The sequence below is a fragment of the Cydia strobilella genome, chromosome 24, assembly GCF_947568885.1.
Source record: "Cydia strobilella chromosome 24, ilCydStro3.1, whole genome shotgun sequence".
Taxonomy (NCBI): domain Eukaryota; kingdom Metazoa; phylum Arthropoda; class Insecta; order Lepidoptera; family Tortricidae; genus Cydia; species Cydia strobilella.
This window is the reverse complement of record NC_086064.1, coordinates 200,358-219,569: the sequence shown is the minus strand read 5'-3', so window position 1 is coordinate 219,569 and position 19,212 is coordinate 200,358. Positions and strand designations below refer to the sequence as shown.

General features: G+C 43.3%; 2 protein-coding genes across 2 annotated transcripts in view; both read left to right on the top strand.

The window, feature by feature from the left end:
* The first annotated feature begins 81 nt into the window (after nucleotides 1-81).
* LOC134752402 (uncharacterized) overlaps nucleotides 82-19,212 on the top strand; it is a 39,061-nt gene continuing 19,930 nt past the window's right edge. The window contains exons 1-10 of the mRNA XM_063688113.1: nucleotides 82-219; nucleotides 1,094-1,228; nucleotides 1,646-1,742; nucleotides 3,615-3,882; nucleotides 4,284-4,871; nucleotides 5,025-5,243; nucleotides 5,397-5,743; nucleotides 6,624-7,313; nucleotides 8,225-13,040; nucleotides 13,602-13,801. Of these exons, the coding sequence (XP_063544183.1) occupies nucleotides 179-219; nucleotides 1,094-1,228; nucleotides 1,646-1,742; nucleotides 3,615-3,882; nucleotides 4,284-4,871; nucleotides 5,025-5,243; nucleotides 5,397-5,743; nucleotides 6,624-7,313; nucleotides 8,225-13,040; nucleotides 13,602-13,801 (7,401 nt within the window). The 5' untranslated portion in view covers nucleotides 82-178. The remainder of the gene's footprint in view (nucleotides 220-1,093; nucleotides 1,229-1,645; nucleotides 1,743-3,614; nucleotides 3,883-4,283; nucleotides 4,872-5,024; nucleotides 5,244-5,396; nucleotides 5,744-6,623; nucleotides 7,314-8,224; nucleotides 13,041-13,601; nucleotides 13,802-19,212) is intronic.
* Nucleotides 13,815-18,159, top strand: LOC134752309 (uncharacterized). Its single transcript, XM_063687978.1, has 2 exons — nucleotides 13,815-14,808; nucleotides 18,074-18,159. Exons 1-2 carry the CDS (start codon nucleotides 13,949-13,951, stop codon nucleotides 18,084-18,086), a joined length of 873 nt encoding a protein of 290 aa, XP_063544048.1. The 5' UTR covers nucleotides 13,815-13,948; the 3' UTR covers nucleotides 18,087-18,159.

Sequence of the window (19,212 nt, the reverse complement as noted above, 5' to 3'; positions counted from 1 at the left end):
GCCAGCGGCGCTGTCAAAATGATTTGAAAATTGTACGTTGATGTTTGTGTTGTGCGTGCTTTTTTATTTAGTTTGTTTATACTTTGTTAGAAGTTTCAAATAATTAAAAGAGAGAAGAGTGTTGAACAATGCTTTAGTGGTCACTGTATAGTTTTTATTTTATTGGTTCTTGAATAAAATGGACGGCTCAAACTCAAGGAAGTCCGATGCAGCGGCGACGTAAGTGATTTATCACTTTTATCCGCGATATAAAACATATTCTCTATAAAGGTTCTTTTAATCTTTAAGAATTTACCATAGGAACAGAGCCCAGTGGGCCGAGCACATGATTGGCGCGACAGTATCTCGCCGCGAGATAGACTACCCGTCTTTTACTAACTCATCATATCAGCCTTCTATCGCCCACTGCTGAGCATAGGCCTCTCCTCGCGTACGCCACTTATCCCGGTCCTGAGCCAATCTCATCCAGAAGTGATCCTTTTACTAACTGTATGAATTAAAGGGGGACGGGTAGTCTATGTCGCGGTGAGATACTCTCGCGCCAGTCATGTGCTAGCCCGGCTGGTTTTGGAATTTTCAGTCGAGAAGAATAGCATTACCATTAGTTAGGATGTTTGCTTGCTCAAGTGCGGCCCATTCGACTTGTTCTGATTTACTAGCAGATGTTAGCAAACCGCGGCTCCATGCGGCTCTTCGAAGGTACAATTGCGGCTCTTAAATATTTGATGGGGACTGTACCTAAGGCCTTACAATCTTAAGGCTGTACAATCGCCTTTCTTGTATGGGGGCTTTGATCGCCACGCCTACCGTGTTCGTCGGCCCTATTGCTAAGGCAATAGCTAACTAAGTGATTTAATTTGGTGTCTCATAAACAATTTGGTCAGTAATTTTCGTGTGCGCTCGGCGATCCTCGACTGCTGACCGACATAGTGGTGTGCGAGCGAGAAAGTAATCGAGCCCGCGCACTGTTATATGACTTAATTGATCGCGGCGGTAATCGCTTACCATCAGGTGATCCGTCTGCTCGTTTGCCTCCTATTTCATAAAAAAAAAAAAAATATGATTAGTATTGTTATATGACTATCTATTCCAGGAGGAAACGTCGCTCGTCAATCCTGAAGAGCCAGCGCTCTGTTCGCGCGCCGCTGTCTGAACTGGAGTTCAACGTGGCCACCCCCGACCAGGCCAAGAGCCGCCGTGTCAGCTTCAGCCGCCGCACCGGCGTTGCGTGAGTGCACTACTGTTACAGGGGACACTAAGCCGCTGTTTGAGCTGTGGCACCCCGACCAAGAACCGCCGTGTGAGCTGCAGCTCACTGTATTTTTTTATTTTATTTTTTATTATTATTTGTAATAATAAAAAAAAACCCTTGCCTTGCCTTTTTGGCACAGACATCAGCTGAGCCACCTTCCCTTTCAATTAGTTAGTTAGTTAGTTTGTAATGCAGGCAGGCGTGCAGCTTGTGTTCTAGCTAAAGTAAGAAAGCTAAACAGGACGAATTTGGTACATTGACTCACCATCTTCTGTCTCTATTCCTATTGCAGTCCCATTCGCACAGTGGCATTGATCGCTGTTATCAATATACCCCCCAGGCGTGTCAATGTACAAAATTCTACCTCTTAACATGTAATTTTTCTGGTAACAGTGAATTCGAGATAAGTGAAGCAACAACCGCTTGGAAGAATGTGTACGAGGAGCATAACAAGTCGCACGAGTCGTCGGCCAACGAGTCTGGAGTGAAGGTAAATAGTCTCGAATTTAAACTACCTAGTCGGCTCATAAGTTCTGTCACTGGCCTTTAAAATTTTAATTTGGAACTCCTAAAACAAAAACCGTTCTGCATTTGAATTTCGAATCTTTATTAAATATTTGAGTAGTATAATTTTGCAATTTTCTGTTTTCTTTAACATGGAGTGGACGCTTAAAGATAGCCGTACCGCAATAATTGCACTATATCGTTGTGGCCACTCGCCGACTAAAATTTTTAAACTACTTGAAAATTTAAAATTCTCTCTAAGATTTGTGTATCGTACCATAGAAAGATACAGTGAGGTCTCTAGTTTAAATGACAAGAAAAGAAGCGGTCGTCCGCGTACAGCTAGGACTCTAGCGGTTGTACAAGCAATTAGGGCACGCATTGCCAGAAATCCCGCTAGGAAACAAAAAGTTATGGCCCTCCAGATGGGTTTGAGCAAAAACACGGTGATAAGAGTGCTTAATCAAGACCTGAGACTTCGTGCTTATAAACGAAAAACTGGCCATCTTCTCAATGGTCGGCTTAAAGCTTTAAGGCTTAAAAGATCTAAAGCTTTATTGAAGAAGTACGCTAAAAATAAGCACCGTTGTATACTGTTTTCGGACGAGAAAATTTTTGACATAGAAGAAAACTGTAATAAACAAAATGAAAGAGTGTACGCTCGCAATAGTAAAGAAGCGTCTAATAGCATTCCCCGTATTCAAAGAGGTCATCACCCTTCATCTGTGATGGTTTGGCTGGGAGTTTCTTATGCGGGCGTCACTAGTATGCATTTTTGTGAGAAAGGAGTAAAAACTAGTGCCAAAGTGTACCAAGACACGGTGTTGACTAATATTGTGAAACCACTATCCCATACGATGTTTCTAAACCAGCATTGGGTTTTCCAGCAGGACTCTGCTCCAGTACATAAGGCAAAGTCTACACAAGCCTGGCTCGCCTCCAATAAAATCGACTTTATACGGCATGAAGATTGGCCCTCCTCTAGCCCAGATCTTAAACCTTTAGACTATAAAATATGGCAGTATTTAGAGGAAAAGGTGTGCTCAAAACCTCATGCAAATCTAGACTCGCTGAAAAAATCTCTTGCTACGGCAGTGGCCAATATCGACATGAAAGTGGTGCGTGAATCCATTGACGACTGGCCACGAAGACTTCAAGCCTGTGTAGATAATTATGGCGGTCATTTTGAATAAATGTTATACATTTAGATTCTCTAGTTTATAAGCTTTCAAACGCTGTACAAATTATACGGAATAAACTTAAACTTTTGATTTTATTTGATACTATGTATATGACAGAACTTATGAGCCGACTAGGTATTGTGAGACATACTAACTTTAAGCTAATTTTACGGTTTCTCTCACATACTTTTAGTCACAAAAAATGCGTGCTGAAAAATTAGCATAGAGTAAAAAGACCAGCGAGATCCTTAAGTGGTATCTTGACATTAAGCTGAGTGAGCCCTTTCAGTGACGCTTATTAATAATAAATTAGTTCTGTTGTCTATGTAATACCTAAATTTAAGCGTTTTCTGAATAAAATTCTTATATTCTATTCTATTCTAAATAGTCTCCTTTACTCCTACTACCACTCTCACTTCCAGCATAACTCGCACCCCACTTTTACTCCCACTAACAAGTACACTTCCACCTCGCATCAGACTAACACTACCACTCACGTCCACCAACAAAACAAAGTCTTACTAAGTATTTCATATGTACAAGTTTTTGATAGATCACATTTCGTATCAAGGTCAAAATAGGATTTTGCACACTGTTTTCAAGTGGCAAAATACGGGAAGAAATTTTACTTAAGAATATTTCTTGTATGTTTTATACTTACGAGTAAACATTAGCAGGCGGCGCCGCGACGCGTGGGGCACCTCGGCGCGCGCGCCTCGCACTTCCAGGACGACGAGGCCGAAGTTATAGACACCACCGAGCCTCGGGCCCCGCCCACGGCACAGCTGGACGAACTGCCCACCAGCACCAATACTATACAGGTAACACTTCACGAGGCACCTCGTGGGAGGCACTCACGAGGCCGAGGTTATAGACACCACCGAGCCTCGGGCCCCGCCCACGGCACAGCTGGACGAACTGCCCACCAGCACCAATACTATACAGGTAACACTTCACGAGGCACCTCGTGGGAGGCACTCACGAGGCCGAGGTTATAGACACCACCGAGCCTCGGGCCCCGCCCACGGCACAGCTGGACGAACTGCCCACCAGCACCAATACTATACAGGTAACACCTCACGAGGCAACTCGTGGGAGGCACTCACGAGGCCGAGGTTATAGACACCACCGAGCCTCGGGCCCCGCCCACGGCACAGCTGGACGAACTGCCCACCAGCACCAATACTATACAGGTAACACCTCACGAGGCAACTCGTGGGAGGCACTCACGAGGCCGAGGTTATAGACACCACCGAGCCTCGGGCCCCGCCCACGGCACAGCTGGACGAACTGCCCACCAGCACCAATACTATACAGGTAACACCTCACGAGGCAACTCGTGGGAGGCACTCACGAGGCCGAGGTTATAGACACCACCGAGCCTCGGGCCCCGCCCACGGCACAGCTGGACGAACTGCCCACCAGCACCAATACTATACAGGTAACACCTCACGAGGCAACTCGTGGGAGCACTCACGAGGCCGAGGTTATAGACACCACCGAGCCTCGGGCCCCGCCCACGGCACAGCTGGACGAACTGCCCACCAGCACCAATACTATACAGGTAACACCTCACGAGGCAACTCGTGGGAGCACTCACGAGGCCGAGGTTATAGACACCACCGAGCCTCGGGCCCCGCCCACGGCACAGCTGGACGAACTGCCCACCAGCACCAATACTATACAGGTAACACCTCACGAGGCAACTCGTGGGAGCACTCACGAGGCCGAGGTTATAGACACCACCGAGCCTCGGGCCCCGCCCACGGCACAGCTGGACGAACTGCCCACCAGCACCAATACTATACAGGTAACACCTCACGAGGCAACTCGTGGGAGGCACTCACGAGGCCGAGGTTATAGACACCACCGAGCCTCGGGCCCCGCCCACGGCACAGCTGGACGAACTGCCCACCAGCACCAATACTATACAGGTAACACCTCACGAGGCAACTCGTGGGAGGCACTCACGAGGCCGAGGTTATAGACACCACCGAGCCTCGGGCCCCGCCCACGGCACAGCTGGACGAACTGCCCACCAGCACCAATACTATACAGGTAACACCTCACGAGGCAACTCGTGGGAGGCACTCACGAGGCCGAGGTTATAGACACCACCGAGCCTCGGGCCCCGCCCACGGCACAGCTGGACGAACTGCCCACCAGCACCAATACTATACAGGTAACACCTCACGAGGCAACTCGTGGGAGGCACTCACGAGGCCGAGGTTATAGACACCACCGAGCCTCGGGCCCCGCCCACGGCACAGCTGGACGAACTGCCCACCAGCACCAATACTATACAGGTAACACCTCACGAGGCAACTCGTGGGAGGCACTCACGAGGCCGAGGTTATAGACACCATCGAGCCTCGGGCCCCGCCCACGGCACAGCTGGACGAACTGCCCACCAGCACCAATACTATACAGGTAACACCTCACGAGGCAACTCGTGGGAGGCACTCACGAGGCCGAGGTTATAGACACCATCGAGCCTCGGGCCCCGCCCACGGCACAGCTGGACGAACTGCCCACCAGCACCAATACTATACAGGTAACACCTCACGAGGCAACTCGTGGGAGCACTCACGAGGCCGAGGTTATAGACACCATCGAGCCTCGGGCCCCGCCCACGGCACAGCTGGGCGAACTACCCACCAGCACCAATACTATACAGGTAACACCTCACGATGCACCTTACCTCGTGGGAGGCACTCACGAGGCAGATGTTATAGACACCACCGAGCCTCGGGCTCCGCCCACTGCAGAGCTGGACGAACTGCCCACCAGCACCAATACTATACAGGTAACACCTCACGAGGCACCTCACCTCGTGGGAGGCACTCAAGAGGCAGATGTTATAGACACCGAGCCGCAGGAAGCCGCTTAATAACTCGAAAACCGTGCAGCTTTTACTGGGGTCATGTTAGGCTGATTAAGTTCCTCTTGAGTTGACCTACATCCGGTGTCACTGTGACGTGGTACTTCTGTTACACCCTGTATAGTAGTGTGAATATTTAAAAACACAAATAAAAAACCGGCCAAGTGCGAGTCGGACTCGCGCACGAAGGGTTCCGTACCATTACGGAAAAAAACAGCAAAAAAGTCACGTGTGTTGTATGGGAGCCCCATTTAAATATTTATATTATTCTGTTTTTAGTATTTGTTGTTATAGCGGCAACAGAAATACATCATCTGTGAAAATTTCAACTGTCTAGCTATCACGGTTCATGAGGTACAGCCTGGTGACAGACGGACATCGGTCTTAGTAATAGGGTCCCGTTTTTACCCTTTGGGTACGGAACCCTAAAAAATAGCTACCTACTTCAAAAAGGCTCCTTCTTTGTCAAATAGTTTGGATTACGTATGCAAACTCTTGGTCCATGCTTGGTCCAGTTTTTTTGTATGATATAGGAGGCAAACAAGCAGACGGATCACCTGATGGTAAGTGATGGCCAGTTAGACCAAAATAAGTCAAACATTTGTGACATTTGTCATACGCATTATTATTTATTAATGGCCGGAGGAGGCACGTACTATATCGGGAGTCGTGGAAAACCAGGGGAGAGGCCTTTGCCCAGCAGTGGGACACCATAATGGGCTAGTAAAAAAAAAAAATGTAAGACATAATCAATATGTATAAATATGACACATTGTATAAACATCACATATTTAATTTATTCCAGCTCTTCCACCTAGAATCGAACCTGGGCCTCCGCGAGCTCACCGATAACCTGGACGTAGACTTCTCTGCCATGGCGCCCCCCGCCGACGACCTAGAAGCCCTGCGCCACGACCTAGAACGCGAATCTGACCGCGCCAACATCTCCGAAATCAGCATCGACGTAGACTTCAATGCTACGCACTTCAGCCTCAAAGCTGATGATGATGATATGTCTATTACCGATACGATCCGCAGCCCCGCTGTCTCTACAACTAAAAAGCAAGTCGATGATTGGACGGTTGATAAAGAGAATATAGTTATTAATCCGTACATCGCGCCTCCGCCAGCAGAATTCCCTTGCGAGGATGATATATTAGTGTTTGATGGGAAAAAGTGCAAGTTTCAATCGAAATTGGATCTTAGTGATACTCCAGTAGAGTCTGTGGGGCAAGAAACAGAAAACATTTCACCCAAGATAGTGTTCCTTGATGATATGACAGAAACGCAAGCGATACCTGTGCAAATTTTACAAGCAAATATACAAGATAAGAGTGTTCGGAGCGGAAGAACTGTACTGTTTGGTGATGATGGGGATATTTCGGTAACTCAGGCTGTTGCTAATAATATTATAGCCCCGAAAGCTGTACAGGAGGATAAGGAGAATCAGAATACTATGTACTTCAATGATTTGGCGGACATGTCAGTTACACAAGTAAGTGTTGAAACCTTTTATTATTTACAGTTAATTGACCACTAACAACAAAAATTAAAAGCAAATAACCACCTTTTTGCTTAAATTAAAATTAAAAAATTAAAATTAAAATTATTTATTTTCGTAAAATATACAGGTGTCTATAAGTAGGGGATAGTGCTGCCCGGTAAGCAAAATTTGCCTGTGTTGGGCAACACCGCTCTTCCTTAATTAACAGATTGTTACACGAAACATTTTTTTAAGTACTAGTTTAAGTAATATAAACATGTATACAATTAAAATTTTATATATAACATTTGTTTAAAGAACTAAGTGAATAACTGGGTTGATAGACATGTGTGTGTGTGTGTGTGTGTGTGTGTGTGTGTGTGTGTGCGTGCGTGCGTGCGTGCGTGCGTGCGTGCGTGCGTGCGTGCGTGCGTGCGTGCGTGCGTGCGTGCGTGCGTGCGTGCGTGTGTGTGTGTGTGTGTGTTAAATCATATTCTTTCTATACTTACTTACTTGTCTGACGCGATGACCCAAAATGAGTGTTGGCCTGCGACACGCGAGCACGCCACGTTGCCCGCTCCAGAGTCCAGAGTCCAGTCCAGAGTCCAGAGCTCACGGAGATCCGCCTCCACTCCATCCGCCCAACGATGTCTAGAACTACCATCAGGACAGGAGGAGGTGTTAAGGAACATTCTGGGATATTCTTTCTATAATAATTTAAATTGTATATTTAATGCTTGTTAATTATAAGATGGGTCCTGCCCCACCGAGGTTCTAGCCGGTCCCACATTAGGATACCCTCTTTCAATCGGGCAGAGGTGGAGGGTTAGAGTCGGCGTAGTTTTATTTGACGTTCAAGAGCGCAATATGCCTACTTGGAAAAATAAAACTTTTTTTTTTCATTCTTTAAATTTTTTTTACAGGCCCTACCAGCAGACATCATTCAAAACGAACCCCAGCTCAAAACCATATTATACGAAGATGACGCACATATATCTATGACCGAAGCTGTGCCAGCTCGCTTACTCACAGGGCCTGAAAACCTTGCTCTAGAAGCAAACTTAGAAAATAAAAGAAGAACTATTGTCTATGAAAACGCCGATGTGTCCATGACTGTCGTGGTATCGGGAAGCATACAAGAAGTAAAGGGTAGTGAAGATCGAAGAAAAACTATTGTTTATAGCAATGATGATGATAATGTCTCCATAACTGAAGTATTGCCAGCTAATATAATTGATGAAGTAAAAATTCAACCTAACATGGAACAAAGGAAAACTATAGTTTTTGGTGATAAAGATGGACATGTCTCTATGACTGGAGTTTTGCCGGGAAATATAATTGATGAAGCTAAATTAGTTCCACCAATAAATACGGAACGAAGAAAAACTATTGTCTATGGTAATGATAATGGTAATTTGTCTGTAACCGGTGTTTTGCCAACTAATATAATTGATGAAGCTAAATTAACACAACTTAATACAGATCGCAGAAGAACAGTGGTTTTTGGAAATGATGATGGTAATTTATCAATGACTGGTGTAGCACCAGTGAATATACTTGATGGAGCAAAAGTTACTCAGGAACCTAATACAGACAGAAGAAAAACCATTATTTATAATAATGATGATGGACATGTGTCCATGACTGGGGTTCTACCAGCCAATATTTTTGATGAAGCAAAAGTACAACAGCCAATTGGACGCAGAAAGACCATAGTTTACGATAATGATGATGGAGATGTTTCTATAACTAGGGTTATACCAGCCAATATTATCGATGCACCAAAAGAAAGTCAACAAAGTATGGATCGCAGAAAAACTGTAGTTTTCGGAAATGATGATGGAAATCTATCTATTACTGGTGTAGCACCAGCTAATATACTTGATGCAAAAGATCCTAATGCAGATCGCAGAAAAACCATAGTTTATGAAAATGATGGGGGTAATATCTCAATGACTGGAGTAGTACCTGTCAATATACTTGACGGAGCAAAAGAAACTCAAGAACTTAATACAGATCGTAGAAAAACCATAGTTTATAATAATGATGACGGAAATATTTCTGTCACTGGGGTAGTGCCAGTTAATATATTTGATGCAGCAAAGGAAACCCAAGAACCTAATGCAGATCGCAGAAAAACCATAGTTTATGGCAATAATGAGGGTAATATTTCTGTAACTGGAGTAGTCCCAGTCAATATACTTGATGAGGCAAAAAAACTTCCTACAGATCGTAGAAAAACTGTGGGGTATGGTAAAGATGATGGTAAGGTGTCTAAAACTGTCTTATCCCCTAATATCCTTGATGATGGTGCAAAGATGCAACCTCTAAATTCAGAATGCAGAAAAACAGTCGTTTATGACGAAGATAATGGAAATTTATCCATGACTGGTGTAGCACCAATTAATATACTTGACGGAGCAAATAGGCAAAGTACAGAACATAAAACTCATAATGGAAATTTGACTCTAACTGCTGCAGCATCAGAGTTATTTGAGGATGCTAATGAACAACTCGATAAACAAGTAAATGAGCTAAATACAGAACGCAGAAAAACTGTTGTTTTTGGTGATGATGATAACAATGTGTCTATTACTGGAATAATATCAGCTAATATTATTGAAGAAGAAGTTAAATTGATCCAGTCTCTAAATGAAGAACGCAGAAAAACTATTGTCTATAGAAATGAAGATGAAAACGTATCACACCATGGAGTCACACCAGAAAATATAATAGATGAAGATAATGATAAACAACAGCCTGAAACCAATCGTAAAAGCATTGTTTATGGCGTTAAAGATGGTAATATGTCTGTAATAGGAGTTCTGCTTGCTAATATGCTTGACAAAGAAGATGGAGTTAAAAATACTCAACCTTCTAATGCGGATCGCAGAAAAACCGTTGTTTATGCAAATATGTCTATCACAGGAGTTATTCCCAATATTATTGATGAAGCAAAATCTACGCAAGCTCCAAATGAACGCAGACAAACTGTCGTTTACGAAGATAATGATGTTTCAATGACGGATATCGTTCCGGCAAATATAATGCCTGAAGATAACAACATCGTAGTACTAGCGACACCAACAAGTATTATATGTGAAAATATAATGCCTGAAGATAACAATATCGTAGTACCAGAGACACCATGTGAAAATACTGAAACTCAACAGAATGAACTTGAGGTTCTCGATGTAAAGGATGAACAGGTTGAAATGATAGAAGCAGTTTCAATACCAAAACTAATAGAATCTGATGAAGAAAATGATGTTGCTATGACGCAAGCTGACGGACCACAGTCGCCAAAGAATCTTTGTTCAACATTTAATAAGTCATCGGCTAATCAGGATATAAACTCACAAGGCCAAATAATTTCCGATATAGATAACACTTTAGCTGACCAAACATTTGATAAATCGGTCGATCCACGCTCGGCTACCATTAACAAGTCTTTGGCTGGCCAGGTTTCTACTGCATTAGAAAAGTCTTTCGCTATTCAGGAGCAAACTTTCAACAAATCTTTGGCTGGTCAGATCCTTTCCACCACATACAATAAGGCTTCAGCTGACGTAACAACCGCAGAAAAATCGCGGGTTGATCCACATTCAGCCACATTTAACAAATCTTTGGCCAACCAGGATTTAGCCACAAACAAATCATTAGCTGGCCAAAAATCAGCCACATTCAAATCTTTGGCTGGGCAGGAATGCACAATCAATAAAACTTTTACTGCTCATTCAATCTCAATGAATAAAACTTTAACCAGCAATGTTTTAGTCTACGGTGCCACAACTGAGCGTGATGCTGAGGATAGTGTTAATTCATACATAGTGGACGGCTTGAATTTAGAAGAAAACCAATCTCAAGAATCCCCAAACGCCTCACTGGTTCTGTCTAAGAGCTCTATTGAGCAGGCCAAGTCCCGGGTAGAAGCGGTAATGACACCACCAAAAGAATCAGTTCTCGATGTATTACTTGATATGTCGCAGGCTTCAGGAGAAGATATATGGAATAAACCACAAAGTAACACTGTAACTAAACCTGTCAGCGATATAACTATGACTGCGACTGATAGTGTCTCTACTTCTGAAAGCTACATCCTCGTCAAGGACGATGATCCAGATGAACTAGCGTTGGAAGTTACTGAACCTTTAGCTATAGAATACAAAAAGCAAAAGCATGGTATAGTTTGCAAGCTTCAAAGGAAACTCAGCGAGCTAAAAGACACTCTGCTTGTTAAACAGAAATCTCCTAAAAAAGATAAAAATAAAAGTGAAAATCAGGATCTGACGCATAACACTCCAAATTTGGATACTCCTAAAACTACTGATAGTTTCGAGAAGAGTAAATTGCCACAGCCTTCTTTAAAGTCGACAAGTTCAAATTTGGATACTCCTAAAACTAATGGGAGTTTCGATAAGAGTAAATTGCCAAAGCCTTCTTTAAATTCTACAAGTTCAAATTTGGATACTCTTAAAACTAATGAGAGTTTCGATAAGAGTAAATTGCCAAAGCCTTCTTTAAAGTCTACAGGTTCAAATTTGGATACACCTAATAGCACTAATAGTTTAGAAAAGAGTAAATTGCCAAAGCCTGCTTTAAAATCTCCAAGTTCTCCAAATAAGGATGCTCAAGAAAAGAACAAGTCAGTGAAGATCGATTTGACTTCCGAAATGTTTACACATGACAAGGAAGAATATCAGATACAGGTAGATAATCAGATACAGGTTGATTTGACTTCTATTGAAGACAAGGAGCAAGCGAACTACACCACAACAACAGAATGCCAAGCAAATGATACTAAAGCAATTTTAGATGCTTTGTCAGACTTTACTGATACAAGACGCTCCGGAGACTTTGAACCCGCTACAAACCAAGATAGAACAAAACGCAGCTCCGCTCCGGATAGAAAATCCATGATTATATCAAGGGAAGACCTGCTTCGAGAGATCTCCATGGCCCAAGCGCTTATGAAAACTGAAATGGCACAGACAGATATAGAGTTAGATGCGACCGAAGGCAGTTCGGATGATCAGGCTAGCCCACATCGACTTAGCGGAGAGGTCGTCAAAACTCTACGTTTCGAAGACGACGACTCAATACTAGAATCAAAAATCCTTCAAAAACCATTGTCAACCGATTCTTCCCCTTTTCGAACTTCCTCAGTCATACCAACATACGAAATGAGCGATCCGGTGAAAGAGCTTATGAAGGAACTTACAAAACCGCTAGCGGATGTGGAGCAAACTTCATTTAACAAACCTTGTCAAAGCTCCCAAGCGAACCATTTAAATACTAGCCAGATCGATTTAATTCCTGCCAAACCTATTTTAGTATCTCCTCGCTCCTGTTTAAGAAATAATGAAAAAGAGGTAGCTCACTCAGAAATGCATGTAGAATCACCACGAAAAGAACCGGAACCTGTAATAGTCTTCGATCCATCCAATCCGCTGAACAATGTTGTTATTCCACCGCTGGATCGAGCGGTGGTCCACAAGTACAACCCGGTCCAGTCGGGGCACAGCATAAGCCCGAGCATCCCGAGCATGGAGACTCAGTGTTGCCAGACGGACGCCTCGGAGTCTCGGAGCATGGAAGTGGGCATGGTGCTGGTGAAGCCCACGGTGGACCGAGGAGTGGCTTCCAGCTTGATGCTGGGGGGCGGCGCGGTGGATCGCGCAGTCGCTACTAACGCTGCTGTTAAGGACTGTGAAGTTAATACGTGTATAGTTATGAAAGGTAATTGTTATTTTGTTTTTTTTATTAACTTATTTAGATGGTGCGTTCGTTGCATCGTTTAGTTCTCGAATCATTTAAAAATATTCGTACGCAATTATTTGATTAAAGAAATAGACTATGACTACTAATAGCTCCAGCTTAGCCTATAGTGACGGAAGGGTAACTACGGAACCCTACAGTGAGCATGGCCCGACATGCTCGGCCGGGTTTTTACTGTAAAATCTTTCCATTCTTTTTCTAAAATATTTTTGTACAATAATTTTTTAAAATAAAATAGCCATTTATTTCGACCTCATTAAAATTTTTACATTTCTTGTCAAGTTTCCAGGATTTCAAATTCTTAATTTAAACATAATAGGTACACACAAATTAAAACATGTCAAATTCTTAATTTAAACATAATAATAATAAAATTCTTTGTCGTATATGTTATTTGGTTATTTTTATTGACATCGGTCGACTTGCCTCCCGGCATAGGCCTCCCATTCCTCTCTGTTGGTTGCTCTTCTTGTCCATGTTGGTCCAGCGATTGTACAATAATTAATTTATATTATATTCAAGGCAACCGCGAGCTCCTAGCCGGTAGCTCTTCTCTCACGCTCGTGGACGACGCGTTGCCCCGCTCGCCTGTTCGCGTCATCTTCAAGCTGGACGAGCCGTTCTCGTCCGTCATGCTCGACTCGGACCTGTCGTCTGTACTCGTACACGACTCGATCGAGCACACACGGAAGAGGGGACATGTCCCCGCTAAAAGCCCGGAGGTAAGACTGATCTGTATGCTTGTTTTGTGATCTACCTACCAAGCCAGTAATAAATCAGACGTCAATGCAAGCGGTCGTTTTACTTGCTATCGCTCCCGGTTACATACCTATCATCTGGCTAACGAGGATATTTCGCGCGTTTAAATCATGTCGCAGTCGTATTTAGGAAATTTGCCTATTTTCGATCATAAGACTACCGAGTGGGCGATATTCAAGAGCCGGTTAACGAAGTTTTTTCTCGTGAACGGTATATCGGATGCAGTGAAAAAAAGTGCCATCACGATTACTCAATTGTCGGATGAAAGTTATCGGTTAGTGCGCAATTTAGCTCATCCGACGGAGGTAGATTCTTTAACCTATGACGCGCTGGTTTTATTACTCGATGGACATTTCAAACAAAAGCAGTGTACTTTTGCGGATAAGGCGAAATTTTTCGGAGCGATGAAGAGTGCAGGCGAAACGTTAAGCGAATGGGCGGCAAGATTAAGAGGTCTGGCAAGTTATTGCGATTTTGATTCTGCCCTGGAGACGAACCTTAGGGATCGTTTCGTGCTTGGTCTGGGCTCAGGTTCCGTGCGCGATAAACTATTCGAGCAAAAGCCATCATCATTAACGTTTGCCAAGGCTTTAGAGTTGGCAGAACAGACGGAGAGTGCCCGAGAAGCGAAATTAACGACAATAAAGGAGGAGCCCGTTTTTAGAGCGCAAACGGAGGGTGGATATCGCGGTGGCGCGAGAGGCGCGCGCGGTCGCGCCAGCGCGAGCGGCAGCGGTCAGCGGGATCCACGTTCGACGTCCGAGCAGTGTACGGTTTGCGGAATGAAAAATCACGCGGAAATCAATTGTCGTTATAAATCGTATAAGTGTCAAAAGTGCGGCAAAAAGGGTCACTTAAAGAAAGTTTGTGGTGAAAGTGCGCGAGTGCATAACGTTTCCGCTGGCGAATCGTCGTCGTTGAATCGCAGCGAGGTAGATGATTGTGAGGAATGTCAAATGTTTAACTTAAGGTATGTAATTACTAAGCCGATAGAATTAAATGTATTAATTGGCAATCAACAATTACAAATGGAACTTGATTGCGGGTCTGCTACCTGTGTTATTTCAGAAAAGTTATATAATCACATGTTTTCAGGGTATAAATTGTTAGATAGTGATATTAGGATGTGTTTGTATGACGGACATAAAATTCAACCTCTGGGTTTTTTTTTATGTCACATGACCTATAATGGACAGACTAAGGAATTAAGAGTTTTTGTAGTCAAAAACGGAGGCCCGCCCCTATTAGGAAGGGATTTTATGTCCGCATTTAACTTGACATTAACGCAAAATGTAAACAATAAAAACTTATCAGCTGACGGCGATGTGGCTTCATTATTGGAACAATATCCCGAGTTGTGGCAAGACGAGTTAGGGACGTTTAATAAATTAAAAGTACATTTACAATTAAAGCCTAACAGTGTTCCGAAATTTTTTAAGCCTCGCGCAGTTCCATTCGCATTAAAAGGGCAAGTTGAACGTGAGTTAGATAGATTAGTCAGTTTAGGTATTTTGGTACCGGTTAGTTGTTCACAATATGCCACCCCTATCGTACCGGTATTAAAAGAAAACGGAAAAGTTAGGATTGCGGGCGATTTCTCGGTGACCCTCAACAAAGACCTGATTATTGATACATATCCCCTACCGAAAATAGAGGAAGTATTTGCAAAAATAGGAGGGGGTGAACATTATAGCAAAATAGATTTAAAAAACGCTTATAATCAATTTGTACTAAGTGACGAGTCACAAGAGCTCACGACCATCAATACACAGAAAGGTTTGTATAAATACACTCGTCTTGTGTATGGATTGGCCAATGCACCTGCTATATTTCAGAAGTCTATGGAGATGTTACTTTCAGGTATCGATGGAGTAAGTTGTTGGCTCGACGACATCTGTGTTACCGGCCCCGATAAAATAACACATCTGGATCGTTTAAAAAAAGTGTTGCATAGGTTAAATGAAGCAGGGCTTAGATTGCAAAAGGAAAAATGCGAGTTTTTCCAAAACTCTGTAACTTATCTCGGCTACTCAATTAGTAAAAGTGGTTTGCAAAGTAGTTTCGCTAAAGTCAAGGCCATATTGGACTCGCCTGATCCTACCAATGTGGCAGAAGTTAGGCGTTTGGTGGGGATGATTAATTATTATAGGAATTTCATCCCTAATGCGTCCAGTGTGTTGCGACCCTTATACGATTTGCTCGGAGCGAAAGCTCAGTGGGAGTGGGGTGTGCGTCAGCGAGAGGCTGCGCAACGCGTCAAACGAGAGTTGGCTTCGGAGAGAGTCCTGGCCCATTTTGACCCCATGGCACAATTGGTTTTGGGGGTAGATGCGGGACCCTCAGGCTTAGGAGCGGTACTTAGTCAACGTGACGTCACCGGAGTCGAGCGGCCGCTCGCTTTTGCGTCAAGGTCACTTTCGGCTAGTGAAAAAAATTATAGTCAACTTCACAAAGAAGCGACGGCTATAATATTTGGAGTAAAAAAATTTCACCAGTATTTGTACGGTCGAAGCGATCCATTTATTTTGAAAACTGACCACAAACCGTTGATATCTATATTTAATAATAAAACGGGAATTTCAATGACGACAGCGCTGCGGTTACAAAGGTACGCAATAATTTTATCCGCTTACAATTACAATGTGCAATATACGTCGGGCGATAACAATGTAGTGGCCGATTATTTTTCTCGCGCACCGTTAGCGGATACTTGTTGCAAAAGTGATCATGAGCATGACACCTATTCCTCATTAAAGTTTTTGAATTCATGTTCACCAGCCGTTTTACATAAAGACATTCAGCAAGCGACCGAAATTGATAATGAATTACAAACCGTTATTAAGTACATGCAACGGGGCTGGCCTAGGATAATCAAATGTACGTTGATACTTCCTTATTTCCGCAATAAGGCAGATTTACAGTATGAAAATGGGTGCTTATTGCGGGGCCACAAGGTCGTGGTTCCCGCAGCACTCAGGGTACGCATATTAGATGAATTGCACAGTTCACATCTAGGAATTGTAAAAATGAAAAGTAATGCACGAAGTAGGATGTGGTGGCCAGGCATAGATAACGATATCGAGCAGAGGGCCGGCTCGTGCGCGACGTGCGCCATGATGCGCGCCGCGCCGGCGAGAGCGCCGCCCGCGTCGTGGCCGCGCCCGGGCGCACCCTTCCAACGCGTTCACATCGACTATATGGTAATCGGTTCTAGAACGTATTTGATACTGGTAGATGCGTTCAGTAAATGGATAGAGTGTTGTCATATGGAAAACGGAACGGCAACTAAGGCATTAATTGGCAAGTTAAAGCAAATATTTTCATGTTTTGGCATCCCTAACTTGCTTGTATCTGACAATGACGTAAAAATTGCTTCCGCGGAATTCAGAGAATTTTGTTCCAGTAATGGTATTAAACACATGACGTCTCCTATCTATCACCCATGTAGTAACGGCCAGGCCGAAATAAGTGTAAAAATTTGTAAAAAAATATTAAAATCAATATTAAAAGAAAATTTGCCAGTACAAACGGTACATGACTCCTTACGGGAATATTTGTTCACATACCGAAATACTGTACATACGTCTACGGGGGCGACCCCTGCAAAATTAATGTTTGGTCGCGAATTAAGGACACGATTAGACTTATTACTGCCAAAAGATAATGACCCAACATTTTTGTTGCAAGAAGCCTCTGATATTAGTCGGCAATTTTGCACCGGCGATTTAGTATGGATTAGATGGTATATTGATAGAAAAGAAAGTTGGGTAAAAGGAAAAGTGCTAAATTCAATAGGCCGTAGAATGTATAGCGTATTTGTAGCTGATTATAATACCGAATGTATTCGTCATGTTGACCAAATGTTTAAGCGTCAGGGCACGGAACGAAATTCCGATTTAATAAGTGAAACCGTTACGTCACAGTCACAATCAATTTCACCCCCACCTGCTCCACCTTCGGCTACCATTGAACATGAACCGACCGGAGAGCTCCCAGAAATTGAGTTAAGTGAGAATAATGAAACCGCAGAGGGAAGGGAGGTGTGGAATGACTGTGAGGACGCTAACACAGAGGGTGAACGAGAAATGCCTCATGTCGCTGATTCTCATAACACGGCTGATGATAATGAGGATTTGCCGTCCGCCAAACAACGCTTGCGTCCTAGGGTCAACGTAGATTTTAAGAAGTATTTTTAAGTTTAAGCACCTGTTAATTAGTGTTTGTTTGTTTAACAGGTTCCCAAATTAATGATGGAGGATATGATCTGTATGCTTGTTTTGTGATCTACCTACCAAGCCAGTAATAAATCAGACGTCAATGCAAGCGGTCGTTTTACTTGCTATCGCTCCCGGTTACATACCTATCAAAGACACTCGCTGTCGTCTATACACGACTGATTTGTACAACCCGGTCACAATATCTGTGCACCTGACCTCGTGACGTCATATCGGCGGTCTGGGTACGGTGTGAAAAAAAGTTTTTTCGAGAAATGTGGAGGTGTAGCGGCAACGAAGATGCTAACCGTACTGTCGCACCGGGGAGTGCGCGGAGAGGTGACAGGGGAAGCGGGAGAGGCGCCACATTCCAGCGAGGTGCACAGATATTGTGACCGGGTTGTATACAAGACTATAATAACTAGGTATTTGCTCGCATTGCAAGTGTTTTATTAACTTGCAATGTCAAATCTTACAATTTTAAATTTGACCCCCTTCCAGACTTCCAATGAAGCTGAAAATTTGCATACATATGTAAGTCGGGTGACAATGCAATATTAAGGTACCATCGAGCTGATCTGATGATGGAGACAGGAGATGGCCATAGGAACTCTGTGATAAAACAACGGAACCTAATTGTGTTTGGGGTTTTTAGAACTGTCTCGATGAGTATTAATTGCCTGCGAAAAGAAAAATACAGTCAGCGATAAAAGCTTGTCCCTAAAATGAAATTTTGCCAAAAACATATTTATATAAGTTAACCGCATTGATAGAGTTATTACTCTAATATCGATATATCGATAAAAAGCGGTGGTCTCTCCCTTATATATGTCGGTAGTCGCACGCAAAATTCCGGGCCCTACTCATTACCATAGAGTAACTTATACTAGAGCGGTACTGTCATAGTAAATTTTGTAACCCCAGTAATTTCACTGCCATCTGTCGCCACACTTTAAAACTAAAAATGAAGATTTATAAAAATACGATAAAATGTATTTAAATATGGATAAATAATTTTTATTTGCATTAATTATTTTTATGATTATGACCCATGTTCTTTCACTGATATGCGTTAAAATTGGTAAATAACAAACGAAACCGTCAACGCCATCTATACGATAGTAGGCCAAAGCTAGTAGCGCCCTCTGAACGAGAATCAA